The following is a 20548-nucleotide window of genomic DNA, read 5'->3' as shown; positions in this document are numbered from 1 at the left end:
GTAGGTATCATTCTTGTGACAATACAGCTCACACACAGTATGGTGATATGGGGATCCTTTACAAATAACAATGGCTTTCTGACTATTATTTGTTTCCCAGTTTCAAATAATCTTGGGATTTATGATGGGATCATGGGATGGGAAATGATCACGTGAATTATTGTACATATTGACCTGGAACGTGGCAAGTTACTGTGCACCTGGCCTGCTTCAGACTTGCATCTCACATGTTGCAGAGACACTTTCCCACGACAAGTCACATGCTTGGCAAAGCGCACCACATACTGGTAACTGCTCTTCTTAAAAAGCTGTTTGTCCCAATAACTGAAGACTTCAGCAGTGCTATTCAAGTAATAATGCAATGACAATTAAATAAAACAAGGTTCCAGTAGAAGCCAAAATGCTTATCTGAACCCTCCTTTTTTCTCGTCAATATGCATCCTGTATTAGAAACTGTATCTGAGCAAAGCCTTTTAGTCAATTTTCTCTAAGCTTGGCAACTATCATTCTAGTGATAATTCAGTTATCATATGTTGAAATGTTTAAACCAAGTTATTTGCCTGACTGCCATTTTTTGTAGGATATTTTTAAACTGACTCAGTCTTGGGGACAGCGGTAAGACTGAACTGAAACTTTGCAGATTCAAAGTTTTCAGAATTACACATCACAGATTGCACTAATATTTTTTGTTTACATACTGGGTCATCATTTTCTTGACGAAGCGCAGCCCATAATGGAAAATGGTCTTATGCAAATAAAAAATTCCAACCTTTTCTGTGCAAACAAAGAAGTCACCTGTTGCCTTTTTATTACATTGTCAATACATGGCCTGTACTGCAGAGTGCTATTGTTACAACTACATCTTAATTATGATGTCCACCTGGACATGCTACAGTGTATGGTTTTATAGTTATTCTTAATTTGATTAAAGAATTGTAGTTTTTACCTGACCTACTAATGGTGTTTTCTATTCCACCAATCCCAATGAACAAGAGGAAATACAGAATTATGTGTTCAACTTAAATCAAATAATTTAATTTCTTATACTGTACTTCCGGCATGTGCACAAAGTGAGAATATGTGGGCTAAAAAGGCTTAGAGCCCCCACGTCTCTGTCTTACCTAAGTTTGTGCCCTCTACAAATGTAGAAAAAATATTTTTTATAAACCTGTATTAAAGAAAATTCTAATATGGCAAACAAAACTCCATCAATTTTATTTTTTTCCAAGCATTGTCAAACCTAAATATTATATCCTGAATATAGAGACAATGTGCACTATGCGTCTCTTGTGTATGAACTGATTCTGTTTGTTACAGCAATTGTGCAGGACTGCTGGGGTTCTGGGCCTCATAATGGCTGGTAATGATGGCTGGGTTGGTTGCTATTCTGTTGTGAAGAAGTCAGTTGGAGTTTGTTGTTGGATCTGAAGTATCAAATTGAATTTCAGATTCAATCACACAATATCCAGTCTAAGAAATAATGATCTGTACCTGCACAACTTAAAGCTGACTTGATATAAATAAATATCTTACATTTGTTACAAGAAGGTACAGAAATAAATTATAAATAATTGTTAGCATGCTGCATTGTTGTTTCAAAAAATTCAATTACGTAAAAAAACATACTATTTATACTTCTTGTCCTGTTTTTTTCAAACCGAAAATGCTGCCCCCCTCCCACTGACCACAGTAAGAGCACTGTATTTTAGGCAGTACTTCGAGCAGATGTGGGGTTAAGTATAACCTGTAAATTGTACTTATAACCTGTAAATTATGCAATATAGATAAACTTTAGTTTAATTGCTTTTATTATTGTGTTTAGATATCTAATTGCATGTCCACTTATAATATTGTTATGGCAGAGTTTGAATTTTAACAGTTTGAACAGTTTTCCCAGTTGTGTATGTTTTTTTACAAAGAGGCCCTGCCCTGCTGTGCCTGGCCTTATTGTACTCAGTTCTTGGAAGTGGGACTATTATTCATTCTTTCCTATTTACAGTACTTTCTACTATTTCCCCAATTAAGTATCACATATGCCAAAGACCTATTATATAGGCTTACTGTCACATGCAAAGCAACCAAGGAATTTCATAATCCACTTTTCATAGAGTATGTTGAATAACTAACAATCCAGTAACCAGACATAGATCAACCATTTTTCTAAAAATGTGTCGACTTTTTTATCCATTGAATCTAAAGTCTAAATATTATTTACATATATTGATATTTAAAATAGTACTTGAAACCAATTATCAGAAACACAAAATGTACATTTATCAGGGCATTTTAATGACACTGAATGAAAGTATTTTTCTAGGACTCCTGCCTTGCTAATTTTTAGCATATGGACAAAGAGAAAGCATTTTCAATTTTCAACATTCATCTTAAGTTTATAATCTTTTTTTTCTTAAACAATGTCTTGATACACTTAAATTCAATAACCGGATAGAGAAAAAAGTGCTTGATCAATAATCTTTATTCCATCTAAGCTGCAGTGCGGTCTTCCAGTCCTTGTCATATATTTACATTATTTGTGAACTTTGTACCAATACAAATGTAAATGATGATAATCATAACAGCTAAACAAATAATAAGAGCTTGGTAGATATTTGAGTAATATTTATCAGTGTGCAACTTTTTTATTCACAAAGGTCATAATAACCAGTAAGAGAAGTTTAGGGATGAAACAATGGGAAAAAAGTTTACAGCTTTCTCAGAACATGACAGTTACCTGTTAGTTTGCATTAAGGTCAGTGCAATACGTGAGCATCAGCCTGAGCAAAAATGGCATGAGTATGATGAAATGAAATATCTAAATAGTATATCTGCTTATGATTTAAATATATATTTTTTATCACGCAGATCATTATATACATAGTATTTAATAAATAATTGGCTTACTTCAGCACTAGGATGTAATTTTATAAATCAAAATATATCTTCTTTATTAACACAATGAATGTTTCAATATATGAAAATAAAAAGCATTCATTAGTAAAACAGTATTGTAAACAAAACAAAACAAAAATGCAATCAAGATGAGAGTAAAACCATCTTGGGGAAGATTCCAAGGCACTTTCTAGGCAAATAAGAATTCCATCTTCAGTTCATTTGTGCCTGAAAACACACAAAACAGAAACACTGCACATTCAATTGAAAAATTCCAAGACTTGTAGAAGTGCTTGTGAACATTTCTTCTAGCTGTTTTCAACAATAGATAGAAAGCCAAGTTGGAAAGAAAAAGACATTTCCATTATCTGTCTCTTGAAAAACAAATGTTTATGTTACTGTAGATATGGTTATGCAGGGGGGGACAAGTTTCTTTATGTGTACTCCAATATTAAATGGCCCAAGATCACATGAGAAGTCTTGGAGAAAAGGGACAGTAGGAAATGGCACTTAAGATTTGGTTCTGTTACCAGATGACTGTTACCAGTCATTCAGTCTTTATCGCTTGTAGTCTTTTATGTTCTTGTAACATTTTATGCTCTTTTGTTGCCTTTTCTCTGAGTTAATATTCTAGACAAACTCGCACTATGCCTGTTTACTCACCTGTCCCAAATTAATATATGTCTATTTTAATGTATTTAAAATAGACAAAATAAAAAAAAACCTACGAACTTTAGATCCTTTATTTACATTTTCCCCTATTATCTACACAGGACATTTCATAGTAGAATAATAATTTAATTTATTAACAACACAAATCCTTAGAGACTTGTTTCAGATTTGTTTCAGAAATCCACAGAGAACAATTAAGAATTGCTTTAAAAATGTCAAAATATTCTCCTGTTCACTTATCAGTAACAAACACTTGCCTTCCTTGCAACTTTAATTTGTACTTTAGTTGCGTTATACTGTATATTACAAGCACCACACAATGGTGTTCTAATGTTACTTCTTACTCATTATTTCAAATATTTACTTCTTTATTTTGAAGAAAGTTTATTTTAATGACATTAAGCCTTCATGTATCTCTTAGAGACTTAATGTGTCTTAATATTAATGCATCAGTCATCATACATGAAATAAGATAATAGAAAATCAGAGAGCAATAAAATGCACCGAAATGCTTAATCTGAAAATTTTACCAGTAAAAAGAATTCCATTATCATAGATATTACCATTACGTAAATCAGCTTGCAGTCTGAGGTATCACTTAGTTAACTCATGTGCTGGATTAACCCAAATGAATCCTAGATGCTGGATTCGTACACTTCAAGCAATTTAACAATTCAGGCTCTTAAATCATTTATCAATATTGATTCTGAGAATAAAACTACATCTCTCAGTTATTTGGAGACATCCATTCCCGTCACTTAGGCAAAATGAAAGAACATCTCACTTTGGAGTAAGACATCATACTCTGATATACAGTACACTCATCATCCTCCAATGAGAATTATGGAATTATGATTCATTATACATTAGATATCATTACAAAACACTGTCTTGGCCAGTATCCATAGATCAGTTAACAATATTGTTGTGCACAATGCAGTTGTGCAGCCAGGTAACACTGAATGATTATATCATTAAGAGGTCATAAGAGAGGCGTGATCATTGTAATCTGGTTTATAAGCCTTCCTTAACACCAAAATGTGTTAGAAGACGTAGCTGTTGCTATATTTAAGTTGATCCCTTCAACTCCCAGTCCTGTTATTGAGTCATTACACTTAGTTGACTGGATCTGAGTTGATAACAAATGTTTCCTGAAGGTTTGTAGTAGGTGGATGAATGGACTCTGAACAGTCTGGATAGTGACTTCAAGTTTAGTCATCTCTGTCAGCAAGATTCCCACATCATGTTTTAGTTTTTGTGCTCTCTTTTACTGAGCCATGGAATTGCTTCAGTATGAATAAAACTGGTGTACATGTGTGTTTTTAATGTGGGCACACATCACAATTGCCCAAGAAATCTCCTAAGTACTCATTTTGTACCATATACAAAAGGTCACACATTTCTCATGTTGTCCTCAGGTGTGTGAAAAGGCTATGTAATAAAGGTAAATAGATAAAGGTTAGAAATGCAAATTGGCAATTTGCTTCTTTAGTTACAAGTATTTTATAAATCCAGGGATCTAATTTAGCCATTACTTACTGTAAAATTCCTTCCTTCCTATGTACATTTCATTATACAATGCTAAATTATAATTAATATAAGAAAACGGTGGCCTGTAGCATTCTCCTGACAGTCGACTTTTAAATGTTATTATAAGTCTGACCTACATAGATCAGAGAGAACTTAGATTCATCTGGGTCATGTTCCTGTGTCTGAATGCTCCTTTTGATGGTAGTTCGTAACCTACCCTCATCCATCTTTCATTTCTCTCTGGAATACAGTGCATCCAATATTGTTGTTTTACTTATTTGTTGCCAAGTTTCTGTGATTCCAATTACATCATATTTGCCTGGTAATGTAGTATACAGTAGATTATGCATTTGTGTCTCTTACAATATCCTTTTATTTGAGTTCCTACCACTCTCATTATTAAGATAGATATAGGGATAAGCCAAGCATGTACTGCATTAATTCCTGATGTAGTTTCGGACCAAGAAATATGTTGCGAAAAAAAGTTTGCTGACATATTACTCATATTGTTCATATTACTCCTATTTGAAGTGAGCCATTTGTCAACTTCAGATATTACATCTTGTAATGATTGATTGTTTCAGAAAACAAAAAAACTTATTTAAACTTTCTCATTATTTTTTAGAATCAATTAATGGTCTTCCAACTAGATTTAATATATTGTAGGTCCTGAACAATAGCAATGAAATGTAATAGTACACAGGGGTAATAACTACATCCTGCATCTAGCATTCAAATGCATTTCTCAGTGTCAAAGAAATTGGACCTTCCAAAGAACATTCCAAATGCATAAATAAGATTTCATATATATAATAAGTATAATCTTATTTTGGATATTAAAATGTAACAGAAAGGGCTATCTGTAATGACTTAAAATGTAGTTTGTAGGGAATTAATTAAAACTGTTATTGGCAGGTTGAATGTTTGATGCAGCGAAACACGAATCAGAATCAAAATACTGCATGTGTAAGTGCTTGTAAAATCATGAACAGAAGGCAACTTCTTTACCAAAGTGCTCTGGGAGTATGGAACAAGCAACATTACAATGCTATGTTGTAGAAGCCAGTACCCTAGCGTCTTCTCTAGATGAGATCCTTGGTTAATTAACTATGAACCAAAGGGCTGACTGGTCTCCTCTCATTTGTAACCTTTCTTGTTTAAACACACTAGCCATTAATTAAGATGTATGCACCATTGTTGAAGGCCAGTAATACCTGAATTCGGAAGATTTATACATTTCAAATAAACTGTTTATTTTAATAATATAATACTTAATACTTTTACTTATTTCATAATACTTATTGTTATGAAACCCTATATTTTTCATTATCCAAATCTTTTAAAAGATTTTTAAGATCCTTGATGTTCCAGAACCCCTATTTCCTTTTGAATAGCCATCTCATTGGATATTCTGAGATGACAGAATTAAACACATCATACATAAATCTATACAGTCCAAGTATTCTAGTTTAAAAAAAAACTGATGTAAATTATTTAAAATACAATGGGTTTAAGTCTCCTTAGTCTTAACTTCTGTCTTGTGAATGCTTTTACACCCCAGTTGGTCAGAAAAATCTGACAAATGTCCTAGCATTGCACACATCTGCTTGTCTTCAGTGCTCTCAAATGACAAGAAAATAGTTGCACAACATGACAAAGTTGGAAATAAAGCTACTCAAAAACATGTTGATGTCAGTTGTGACCCCACACACACACATCCCTGGCACTCCCTTACGTTATATGAGCATATGAGTTAATCACTGGCAGATTTAGAAGGTAAGTGCAGTAACACATTCTTAGTATGACTTTATGCAATAATTTTAATAGATTTAAAATTAATCTGTAATTGGAGGTTAAAAAAATGAATTATCAAGTTATTTTAATTCATACCAGATAAATGTAATATATCCTTGAAAATACTTTACAACATTAAGATAAAAAAGCAACTTTTGGAAATTTGCCTGCTTGGCACTGGGCGCTAGAAAATATATTTTTGCCTAATTATGGGCATTTGTCAAACTGCATAGTACAGTATACCAATAGTCTCAATGGGGATTTTAACAGTTTTTCTTTTTTTTCTGAAAAACAAAATAGTTTAATTTCATCAGGGTATTTAGTATAAAATCAAAGAAATGGTACCGACCTTGATTAGAAATTTTGATTGTATATTTTTCTAACATAAAAATAGCACTTGATTGAAAAAAGTAGCAGAAAATAAAATACTGTACTGTATTTCTTACGTTTCCCCTGAAATATGAATACATTAATTTACCAATAATGCACATCTCTGAAACCCAATTTAATGATAAACTATGATTAATAAAAATGCACTATCTGTATATTTGGGAACTATGAATTAAATAGTTCTTATTTTCCAGAGTATGGGAAAAACTAACCATATGGTCATTCTTTGAAGCACTTTAGCATTTATTAAAAGGAATTTAACAGAATCGTCAACATACGACAGATTCAAAAGTCCACAACCAGATCTTTCTTATGTGATCAATATGTTTTCATGCGTAATGTGCAAGTCTTGATCCAAACGCCTACTCCCCAGACTCTTTCAGTTCATTCCCTTAATATTTTTTTAACTCTTTCAGTCTTACCAAACTAATGATCAACAGCAGAAAAGAATCAAAACCTGTTGATCGGGGTAAGACTATTGCTAGGGTTACAGACTTTCATCACTGATCATTTCAGTGTGAACACATTCCACCATGCCTAGAGCCAGACGAGTTACCTGCAAAAGTTCCTGAAATCTCTACATTATTAATATTAATATTAATACTAGTACTAGTACCACTACTACTACTACTACTACTACTACTACTACTACTACTACTACTGTACTACTACTACTACTACTACTAATAATAATAATAATAATAATAATAATAATAATAATCTGAGTCTCTCTAGGGTTACAAAGGTGAATGACACAACATCAGATTTTACTATGAACAAAATTATGCAAAGAAAGCAAAGTTGCTTTCACACAGCAAGGATTTCTGATAACTTTTTATTTTCTTATTAACCCCTATCCTAGGATTCAATCACATCCTAGTAATTATAAATACTTACAGGGCAGGCTTCTAAGACTGTGTGCAGAGTGGACTCATTGCTAGCCTTGTTAGTAATCTTGCACATCTTTTGTAATCTGTTAAAAACAAAAATATGACACAGCGGCTTCAGTTTTCAGGCTGCAATACAGAAAAAATATTTGTGTTTTAAAGCTTAAAGACAAAATACCTTATACCCTATCACAGAAAGGGGGATTATAGTTCCTGTAATACTATCATCCCATTAGTCTATGTAGCACAAAAATATATTTTACTAGTCAAAGATCATATCTGCTGTCCTGATACAAACTTACAAGTCTTACCATTCACTTTTCCAGGACCCCTTAAATATAACTAACTCATCTGATTTTACTTATCATGTGTTAAAGCTTGGCTGATATGTAACTTTTTTATTTGCTAATTACTATTTTAATTACTAATTTATATTTTATTTAATTACAATTGCTTTGTATAGTGTAAAGACAAGGTATAGCTTTGATAGAGACAGAAGCTTTCAACCTTTCAATGAGTATGAGTATGCATAATGCACAGCAATTTCATTTGGCTATTTTTGCTTATTAGTATTGCAAATGCATAAAATATAAACAATTGTTCTTGAGAGTTTAGTAAAAAAACAGTAACAGACTGCACACATAGTAAGAAGAAATGGATCATTTTTTTAGGAGAAAATAAATAATTAATTGAATCCCCAGAGACAAAACATGACTAAGAATAAGATCCTCTGACAAAACCATATATTATATTTCCTTGAAAGGATAACTGTAGTATCAGTATCATCGACTCACTTATCCCAGTATTTATAAGACTTAGTCTTGGGGAAACAGTTTAGGTTTTTTATTCAATTTGTATATAGCCATTAATTGCAAAACAAAAGCACCTTGTTATAGGAATGAAGAATGAAGTCATGAATGTTAAAATTAATATGCAAGAAAATGTTTTTTTTTGTTTCAATCTACTGCTTCTTAGAATCATATGGAACTCTTATGATTATGATGGTGGATATCTCATCCAAAGTACTAAATATTCACAGTGTTATTATAGTATTATTATTGCAGAAGAATGGAGTTACACAATGACAGTCAACTACCAACTAATGTGTAGTGAGTAGTAATATGCTGTGCTGAAGTGTATTGGTTTACAAATGTAAAACATGCAAAACCTTTGTATTTTGTTTTAATTATGTGCAACAATACTCAAGAATACTAATCTAAAATCAAAAGAGATACTCTATACGTTACTAATTAACTATACAGTTTATTAAAAAAAGTATTTAATGAGCTGTGAAAACCATCAGAATGTATATACAGTATCTAAGCAAAAATGGAAAGACAATCCATCAGGACACACATATTTCTACAATAGTTCAAATAAGTGGATAGAATTCCTCACTGATGTACAGTATATTCAAATAGCATAACAGATTGAAATAAAAATCTAAAGAACACAAGCTTGAGAATTAGCTGCAACATGTAAAATGTATGAAATAATTCATATTATTTCAGGTGGGTAGCTACGTCGGCATGCTTAGGCAGCAAAGGAACAAGTAATAGGTTTATTCCACACTGAAAATAGAAGAAAGAAAACACAACGTTTCGGCCATGGAGCCTTCTCCAGGTGTCACACCTAAAGAATGCTCCACGGCCGAAATGTTGTGTTTTCTTTCTTCTCCTTTCAGCAGGGCATAATTCATATTATCTACTTTCAAGTCAGAGATACTTGTATACATAAACATTGCACACTTATTAAAAAAGATATACTGTATCCAAATACTATCCTTATTGATTTTTATTCAAAATGAGCATGACCTTAATGTAAACATATAAACAAGACAGCCACAAAACTATTAAATGAATTTATGTTCATACTGGATTGCTAGAAAGCTGTTGTATCACAGTAAACTGTATACATACATGCTGGTGTGGAACAGTCCCTTGTGTTGTGGTAAAGTCTATGAAAATGTGTCCTGCATTCAGATGAAAACTTGACTGGTCCTGCTTGAAAACAAAGCAAAGTAAAAGCACTCATTATGTACTCATTATAAAAACAATATTTAATTTCAACATGCATTATTTTTTAACTGTAGCTGCAATACCTTGCACAACTATTCATACAACTGCACAGTTTTCAAACTATGTTACTTTAAAGCTGCAACCTTCCCCACACATTTAAAGCAAAAACAAAAATAATGAAGTAAACAAATAATAAATATGAAAGGAAAAGTTATGGAAAGGTCATAAACTGCTGCAACAAAAAATAATTTAGGTGTACAACATTATATTAATGAGCCACACTGTTCATTGAAAAGTGTTTGCCTGTGTACAGTAAGAGTTTTTCCCATTATTTCAGGATAAATACACCTGTCTCTGTAAGGTCTCTCAGTCAGACAGTAAATTTCCAGCAATGAGTCAACCAAGAAGATCAATCAGCCTTCAACATAGCTCATGGATTAAGTTCACAGATTTGGAGAAGGGTAAACAAATATTTCAAAGACCCATGATATGTCTTCAAGCGAGTGGATCACTAAGGAGTGGAAGGCATCCATACGCAGCATAGATCAGGCTGCTTTTCCAAACTGAGTAGGCAGGCAAGATGGAAACTGGTTAGGAATGTCAATGTGAAGCTAACAGCAACTTTAAAAGAGTTACATAAATCAGTGGCTGAGCTGGGAGAAAATGTGTATGGATAAACAACATCCTTGTCACCTAACAAAGGAGGCTTGTATGGAAAAGAAAAGGTCTTAAACCCCAAGGTAAAATCATAACTTTTGGTATAAATATGAAGTGTTACATTTGATGCAAACCCAGCAAAGTTGCCTCACTCATTTATCACCATTACTTCTGTCAAGCATAGTGCTGGCAACCCTTGGTTTTAGTCCTGTTTCTCATCAGCAGGGAGTGGAAAGCTTGTCAAGACTGATGAGAACATACTGTAAATGGCATAGATGGAGAAATCTACTGGCAAGTCTTAGAGGAAAACCTGCTTCAGATCTAGAACTGGGACAAAGATTCACCTTTGAGCAGGGTAATGTTCCAAAGTAAAATGTGATTCATTCCGTTTCATTATAACCATATATTTGTGGTAAACACTTTTATTTTTAAGAAGAGAGATTAGAAACGAATGTTCCAGTGTTATTATCTAGGTGTAACATATTGGTGAATTAATCACGGTAGACAAATGAAAACATGAAACTGTCTAATAAGGACTTGGACTTGCTATTCCACACGTAGTGAGCCTTTCTCTTCAGTGTAACGTATTTATTAGGAGCAAAGCATGGAATTATTGCACCTCATCACAAAGATAAAATCTTATTCTATTAAAGCAGTGCACATTACAGTTGTTCCAAACAGTAAATTACTTCAAATAATCCTATACCTTTATATAAACCTTTCAGGAATTATTTTAAATTGATGAAATAAAGTGTACAAATGTTTTCATCCAAATTCTGTATTTGTCTTCCGAGTTACAGTATAACATTATTTAACATACCATTGAGTAAAAAAAAGAACATGCTAGAGAGAATTCTAAAAATTATATTTTAACTACTATCTATTTATGGTATATTACATCAGTACCACTTGCAAAATACTGAAATATGGAGTACCTGACATACCCATTGGCTATGTTATGAATGTTATATTTAATAACAATGCAGTGAATCACATCTGTGGCATTTTTAAAATAATAATTTGTCATCAAAAGAAAGTAGCCATTTAATAATGTGTTTCCTTTGGTCTCTATAATGAGGCATTTTTTTTTTTTGAAATAGAAAAGAAGTTGAATGTACCACTATATGTACTCCAGGCATAAAATAGAATAATAATTGTTAGATTACTAGAATATTAATATGTATATTAAAATGACATCTGGAAAAAGCACAAATACAAATACAGGGTGACTTTGTATCTTACCTGTGAAATGTTTTATAAACTTGTCTTTCAGGTTAACATCTCTTGGGACAATTTCTGTGAAAACCAAAAACAAGATCAGATAAGCTTTACAAAAGACAATATAATATATTATTATGGTCAAACTATTAGGTCAGCAGAGGATACATAAACAAAAACTACTGAGATATAGCTGAAACCAATATTACTTAGTTTAATTTTGTTCGAAAATATTTTTTTTCAACAACAGAAAAATGTCAGTCTTTCTTGATTTCTTCACAAATTTCTCCCACTCCCAAACATATTGCGAACAAAATAAAACAGTAGTACATTTGATGTCACAACCACTCCATTAAATTACTGAACTTTAGAATAAGGGGACTTAACTTACTTTAGTCAGGGAAAAATAATGTAAGCAAATGACCCTTTCTTATTAATTCAAAATTTGATGTGGACCTTGCAGATCACCTTGACAAGGTATTAGAGTGTAGCAGAGATAAATTATTGGGTTGATCTCTCACTTGGTAAATAAATACAGGAAAATAATAATAGTAATAATTATCCAGAAAAAAAAATTAATAATAATAATAATAATAATAATAATACAGTAACAATAATAATTTATTGTTGTACCTGCAGACTTAAACAACAGTTTAAATGTCTAAATATGTTACAAAGCTTATAAGGTTTGTAGAAAATGCCAAAGGAATGTCAAAGCAAAATGGCTTTTTATTTACAATTTAAAGACTACTGTCGCTTTATGTTTTAGATTTGCTAGCAATATTTAAGAACTGATCCAAAATAGGTCACACAAAGTTTTCCATCACTGTACACTGCAAAAAGGATTTGATTATTTATCCCCATCACATAAAACCATTAGAATATTTTAGTTGGTTGCACTTAAAATATTCTAGGAGTATTCCATTATAAAATGTATTTTAAATTTCTATAATGGAAGTACTACAGCAAATTGAAATTAAATATAGCCAGTGTGACCCCTTTGAAGATATGCCATAACCAATAAAATAATAATTTCTAAGGATCTAAGGAACATTCATAGTACTTAGTACATAATTCAAACTCCTTCTCTAGTCCAGTACTTGGCATTATTCACAGATCTATCCCCTTCACAATGAGACAGCTAAGCTAGGTATGGTATAATCCCACAGGCTTCACACTGACTGGAACTGTGGTGATAAGAAGCTATACACATATTCTATTCCTTATAAACATCCTTCTATATACTGTATATATTCATACAACCTCCAACAAACTTTCCAAATTTCTATATAAGATATGGCTCAAAGGAGGAGAAAATTCAATTTTGAAAACCGAGTTAAGAGCAACACTGTATACAGGAGTTTTGGTGGGGGTGGTAGCTGGGAGTGGTTATTGTGATAATACACTACATTAATTGTTTAAGAAATGTTATACAGTTAACAGTATTGTAATACAATAAGACAGAACTAATATTAGGGCTCAGGGATTTGACTTGGATGAACACTATAAACCAGCTTTGCATATGTTGTAAATCGTAAATCAATACAGTATATTTATTCCCTAATCTTCCACAACCAACATAAGCCTGACATCAGTTTCACTCAGCAATGTGTTAGGTAAGCAAACCAGAAATCTGCCAGGAAATAATTTGTCAAATTCCACATGACCCACTGAAAAACTCATAAAATGTTTACCATTTTTTAGATCCAATTCCTCCATATGTTTTTGCTTAGTGTGTGTATCTGCCATATGTATGAATAATCTCCAAATACTGTATCTTCACACATGTCCCCTCACACTGTGTTTGAAGGAAAAGATAATAAAGGATCAGACAGCATTACATGTGGGCCCATGTCTTGTTCTCCTAAGCCAAGGTTAAATCATACTGTATCTTTCCGGTGACAACTGCATGTAAAGTAACAAACAAAACATAAACTGACAACATTTATTTTTTACAATTTTCTTGCTGTATATAATCACAACATTACTCACTAATTTATTTACATTTTTTACTTAAAATCATTTCAGTTAATTGAACAAATTAATCAATGACAGTTTTGTCGTCCCTGATTAATTTAGTGAACTTTGAAGTTTGAGAACCACTGCTTTAAGATGATGCACCATTTCCTGTTCGTTAAGTCCTTGATCCATGTACATCATTTTGGATTCCCATGGTTTTCCAATTCAGTATCAGCTGATGGGAAACTTGATCAGAAATGTGCTAGAAATATAAATACATTCCTGTTATTTGTTCAAGGAATTATAGTACATTTAGTACAAGTTTCTAATTCTAGTTAACTAGTCAACAGTTTGACTAAACAAGACCTTCCCTTTCTAAATCCATGTCAACTTGTTTCTAAAACAAATGACATTATTTTGCAAATAGTCTCCAAGTTTATCTCTGTTGTTTCCATACAATATGTTTTTGGTTATTGATATGAAGCTGGAAAAATACTGAAAAATGTATTTTCAATAAATAGAAATAGAATTTGCAGAGAACATATTATTCTAAATGGAATGACATTATGTTTCTGTAATGTTCATCATAGTATTCAATGTCATTTCAAAAGGCCTTCAAGAGCATAGTACAGTTCATCAATTTCCCTTTGGGATCAATAAAGTCTTATCTATCTAGTATAGCATTTCAAGAGCATACCTGCAGTATAGTTATTACTTAATTTTTTACAGTTAAATAGCATAAAGATATAAGTTTTAATACCAATACTGCATGGACAAAGTACTGTGAAAGTATGCTATTAACTACCATAACAGCCACACACCAATAAATTCATTTTTTTTCTAATTAATTTAGAATTTCTTATAGAAGGCTTTAATAATAAACGTATTGTGAATCCCATTCTTCTATACTAGAATACTTGTATACTTCCTATATCATAGTCTTTTTATTTCTATTCTATTTCTTATTAATAAAAAGACACAAATGAAAGCAATAGATAATTCCAATAAGCAATAATGTACAAACCAAATGCCACAGGCTGTGATTAAATGGAATTTCCCTTTGCGTGGTACAGATAAAAAAAATTTAATGGTTATGTGCACACAAGTTGAAATAATACAACTTGGCAGGAACATACATACACATAAACACACAGTAACTCCAGAGATTAAATATTAATGTGATAAGGCTTCTTGAATATAGCTATGCCTCTTCTGGAATAAACTGTACAAATGAAACTGCTCAAAATGAGTGCAAATAGGTAGCTTTAGATATGCTAATTCACTCTTACTTACCAATCATGCATATACTAATTAATTAAATGGTTACCAATCCTTGGGGGCTGTCAAGGGTGATAATACATAAACCAAAATACCCTGTAGAAACCAAAGGAAGGACTAGAGAGAAATTAACATTGGTGTCTTGCAGTGCTGGGGCCCTGGATTCGATTCCTGGGGTGCTATCTGCGTGGAGTTTGCATGTTCTCCCTTTGTAATGTGGGTTTCCTCCGAATGCCCTGGTTTCCCCCCACAGTCTGAAGACATACTGGCAGGTTAATTGGTTTTTGGGAAAACTGGCTCCCCTGTGAGTGTGTGTCTGCATGTTTGAGACTGTGTCCCCCCTGTGATCAACTAACTTCAGTTCCAGGGTGTATCCTGTTTGCTGGGATGGGCACTGGCTCTGCCACATCCCTGTATTGAATAAAAAGGTTAGTAATTTGGATGGTCAGAAAGTAAACAAAATCAGTTATTTTATACATTCTTTCATTCCTTTTTGAGTTATTTAATAATAAATAATTACCTTTTACAGCACTGTTGTGATTATTAACCCTATACCTTCACACCATTAATACCAGGTTCTGTGAGGCAAATTTGGTTTGAAGGGAAAAACATAGTTTAAAATTGGCTTAATTAATTGTAACTCTCCACAAAATCTTCACAGGACCTAAACTACTTGCAGGGTACTTCAAATAAAGGTTGAAGGCCTTGAGAATTAAACTAAAAAACATTTATATTTATGACATTACCATACTTGAAGCAATAGACAAATGAGAAGTCTTAAGACAAAGCAGAAGTCTCAAGACTACAGTCTCCTATTTGAACAAAGAGCCAATTTAGTGGACAAAGAGATAATCTATAGTCATACACATGATTTATTGCTGCTCTTAACTGCCACCATAACATGGAAGTGTTTTCATACTCGCACATACACATAGATGCATGTACAGAAAGAACTACAACAGCAAAGACATAAGTAAAACATAATGTTTGTGATCCAGATGGTGAATATGATGACATAAAGGCCTGTCAATGGAAGAGACAATACAACTTCTAACTATAAAGACAAAATGACTGAAGGACTAAAAATTATGACTTTAAAGACTATCTAGTTACCAACAAAACTAGTTTGGTGTACAACTTAGTTTAAACTCACAAATGGATTTAAATAAACATAAGGATGTTTTATTTTCCCTAACTTCCTTAAACTTTGACCCATATTTATTCATTTTTATCCACATCACAAATAACAAATTTCATTAAATGAAAAATTGTAATTGCTGATATCTGACTAGTTAGCTATCCATAGCTGGCTTTTTAAGGCTTCACAGAAAATTTGTATTAAAAGTATTGGAAACTTGTAGAATCAAATAGAAAAAATCCAAATGCAGACCAAGTCTGGTACTTACAATGCAAGCTCCTTTTAGAACCAGCTCCTTTTGAATATATTGAACATGATGAATAAATAAATGACAAAACAAAATTGTTTTGGAGGTAGTGCTTAATTCTGCTTAAATTAACGAAACGGGATCAAAATGTTTTCAGTGGCAATACATGATCCAAACATATTCAAAACCAGGAAAATATTCCTGCTCTTTATTTAATTTTTCTAAATGTGCTTCATGTGCAATACATACAGTTTTACCTATCTAAAAGAAATACTTATTAGCCCTAATAGCAATGATCCAAAGTACACTCCAAGTTATCAACAGATGGTTATCCACAGGTTAAGTGTACAATTTATTAAACTCCATTGTTTCATGCACATTAGGTATTTAGTTAGGGACAAAAATTTCCATTTTTTTACCCATGGATAACCTAAGGACCACTATATAACATTTGATCTGTGGCCCACCTGTAGATCACTTCATAGTCCCTGTGGATCACCAGTAGACCACTGCATTACACTGTCCCTGTGGATCACCTGTGGATAACAGAGGAAAAAGTCCTGAAGATCTTGTCAGAAACATCTTTAGTGGTGCTATCAAACAAGCCCCTTTTTGCTATTTATATAAAATGTAGTAATTTTGTATCTTAAAAATAAGAACAAGATGTATATCTACTGTAGGTAAAATCCATGGTTATCACCTACTATGATGTAGGCTAAAGCCTTGAAAATCAGCATCCGTTTTAAATATTTAACCTCACTAAAGTTTCACATATTAGCTATATTAATAAGGATGAATATTGCAAAATAGGATAAGAGGTAAATGTTGGAATTGGGATGGCATAATTATTGAAATACCACAATGATCTGCATTGCTCTTCCTATATTATATCTAAATACTGCATGTTATAAAGCTATGAAAGAAATTTAGTTGGAATACCAAAACAGGTGGATTGGCACACTGTAGAAATTGCAAAAGCAATTCAAAAAGATGTAGATTGGGCAAACACCAGACAAGTGATGTTTATGGCAAGTGCAGATCACTATATGCTGGTAGGAAAAAAAAAACACAGAAGAAGGTTGAAGAAGCTACTTGTGAAAAAGACCAGTGTTTATGTTGACACATTTATATTTTCTATAACAGAGTTTGCCAATCTGGGTCTTGGACATTCATACACGTTCCACATGATCTCTTTGCTTAGTTGCACCCAGTATAAATAAATAAAAATATTTTAACTGAAGTGGAAATTTTAAAATGACTAAATAAACACACTATTTAATTGGAAAACTCCATAATGCGGACGACCTGAAACAGTTAAAGAATTTATCCATCCATTTTCCAACCACTTTTTCTAATCCAAGGGAACAAGAGCCTATCCCAACAAGCAGGAGGCACAAGACAAGATACAGTACATCTTAGAGAGGATGCCAGTCCATCAACAGACACAAACACAGACAAGCACATTCTCATGTCAGGGCCAGTTTTCCCAGAAGCCAATAAACCTACCAGTATGTCTTTGAACTGGGAGAGGAAACTGAAGCAACCATGCAACCCACGCAAACACAGGACAGAACATACAAACTCCACAAGGACAGCACCCCAGGTCTAGAATTGAACCATGGGTCCCAGCACTGTCAGGCAGAAATGCGAACTACTGCACCACCATGAGGCCCTATTAAAGATTACAGATTAACCCTATCATTAGGTTAATTAAAGATTCAGTTATACTGTATAACTGAGACATTGGCTGATGTGTAAGCCTCCAGGACCAGAATTGGGAACCTCTGATCTACACAATTTGGGGATGCAATATAAATGCAAACAGAATGTTATGATTTAGTTAAAAGAAATTTTATTCAAAAAGATATTGCTGATCCGGACTCTATCCAGACAAGAGCAAACAGATACATTCCTGGACCTGAAGAAACATCCTACTCTGAAAGGCTAAAAGAACAGAACAGGGAAGACTGTGATGAATTTGATTTAAGTATTTAAAATCCTCAAAGGCCTTAGCAAAGTCAAACCAATATACATATTCTGAATGTACAGTGAAACAACCCAAAGGAAAACAAATATTGATAATTTGGAACTGAAACTGAAGATAGGTTGCATTTGGCAAATGAAAAGCAGCTTACCATATATTGTCATTTTGGGTCTTACTAGTAATATTTCTGCTCTTACCTCCATTTTCTTTTTTATCACTGATATTTCAAAAATGTATTATTATGAATCTGTCCAAAGAATCAAGGTGCATTCCAGGACTTGAAAAGAATGTCCTACTTTTACACAGAACAGAAAAGAACAGAAACTATTTAACCTTGAACAGAGAAGACTTGATTCAGATGTTATAAATACTCAGGAGAATTCACAAAGTCATCCTGTTGGATTTTAGGGTGTACATGGGATCAACAGTGAATCAAAAAACGAGCTTCATTATAAGGCAAATAGAGGAGACATACGTTGCACAACATGTGGATTTGCAATTTGTCTTGGTTGATTTAACCAATACATCCAGCCAAACAATCAACAGGGATGTATTCTAGGAGATTTTTGGCTTTAATAAATGTTAAACATGTTTAGTTTTTTCTATTTTGGGATAAAGACTTTCTTACTATTCTGTACTAATGCAACTTAGATGACAATACAGGCAACATACAGTACAGTAACACAAGCAAAAGCAAGGTGCATCAGGCATGCTGCTGGTAACAGATAGATTATGAAGATTTATTTTAGACTGTGCTTATAATGCTTATCACTGTCAGATCCATAATTCCCCAGACTGGCTAATTTTAGCCTTAAGGCAGAAGGATCATGGGTATTCTCTGCTGCTTAAATCCAAAAGGGGATCTGCAGCATTAATCAGGAGTTACTTGGGAGAATGATAAATGAAAACATTTTAAGTATATTCAACATAAAGTTACTGTATATATTAGCTAACAGGAGCTGGGTGGGCAATCTACTGATTATAACAGAACTGAGAAAAAGCAAATTGTTCTACCCAAAATTTGATTGATCAGAATTAAAATGTGTTCATATTCTTAATATTGAATACTTGTAAAATTATTTACCAGTTGGACATTTTATAGAAAAAAAAAACATTTTAAAAGATGTATGGCTTCATCAACCATTTTAAAATACATGATGTATATTATGCTAGAAATGTGATGCTGACCTGTGTTACTTTACAGCTGAATATACAGTAGTTTGTATATAGTCTTTTGAAATAATAATAATAAACTTTATTTTATATAGCGCCTTTAAAGGTGGCTTCTTAAAGCGCTTTACAGGATGACAATAACAATAAATAAGACCAGTTTTGTTTCACTGAGACTAATGAAGCAAGACAGTAAAGCAGGTATTTCATACAGCAATCCTATGGCCTTTGAGGATATCACAAAACAAGTGCAAAATAGTTGTAAATTCACTTAATTGTTGGAATTGCACCCAAAAAGATGCACAGCAATAAATACTGCATTTACAGTTGTATAAACCATGCATTGTACACCTCTTTGATCATATTGAAGTTTTCACAGATTTTGAAGTAAATGTATGACGTTTCATATACAGTTCAGTGTTGAATCACATTGACTAGGGACTCCGCTCTGTATTTCGATAGCTTAAGTGAGTCTTCAATCATGGTCTAATGACCTACTAAATCTAGAAAATATTGTGACACTCTGAGGTGCAGGGTGCATTTTTCAGTACAGTACTGTAAAACAATTAAGCACACCTGGTGGAAATCATTTTCAGGGTAGAGAAGTCCAGAAAGGACTGAAGAAGAATAAGCTTTTGGCAAACTATCCTTTTGGAAGAAGATCTGGAAAAGGTTTTGAACTAGGACTGGCTGAGGAACAAATCTGTTGAAAGGAAA

At 32.9% G+C, this 20548-nt stretch overlaps 1 protein-coding gene across 4 annotated transcripts in view; it reads right to left on the bottom strand.

Moving 5' to 3' along the window:
- Nucleotides 1-2458: 2458 nt before the first annotated feature.
- The window catches only part of alkal1 (ALK and LTK ligand 1), a 37841-nt gene continuing 19751 nt past the window's right edge, over nucleotides 2459-20548 (bottom strand). For all 4 annotated transcript variants that reach the window (XM_088642452.1, XM_088642455.1, XM_088642453.1 and 1 more), the window contains 4 exons: nucleotides 12080-12133; nucleotides 10082-10165; nucleotides 8173-8248; nucleotides 2459-3117 (listed from right to left, as the gene is read on the bottom strand). In XM_088642452.1, the coding sequence (XP_088498578.1) occupies nucleotides 8184-8248; nucleotides 10082-10165; nucleotides 12080-12133 (203 nt within the window). In that variant the 3' untranslated portion in view covers nucleotides 2459-3117; nucleotides 8173-8183. The remainder of the gene's footprint in view (nucleotides 3118-8172; nucleotides 8249-10081; nucleotides 10166-12079; nucleotides 12134-20548) is intronic.

This window comes from Lepisosteus platostomus, chromosome 8, assembly GCF_059453375.1.
Source record: "Lepisosteus platostomus isolate fLepPlt1 chromosome 8, fLepPlt1.hap1, whole genome shotgun sequence".
NCBI classification, from domain to species: domain Eukaryota; kingdom Metazoa; phylum Chordata; class Actinopteri; order Semionotiformes; family Lepisosteidae; genus Lepisosteus; species Lepisosteus platostomus.
Note: the sequence above shows the minus strand (reverse complement) of the source record. Positions and strands in the feature narration are given on the sequence as shown.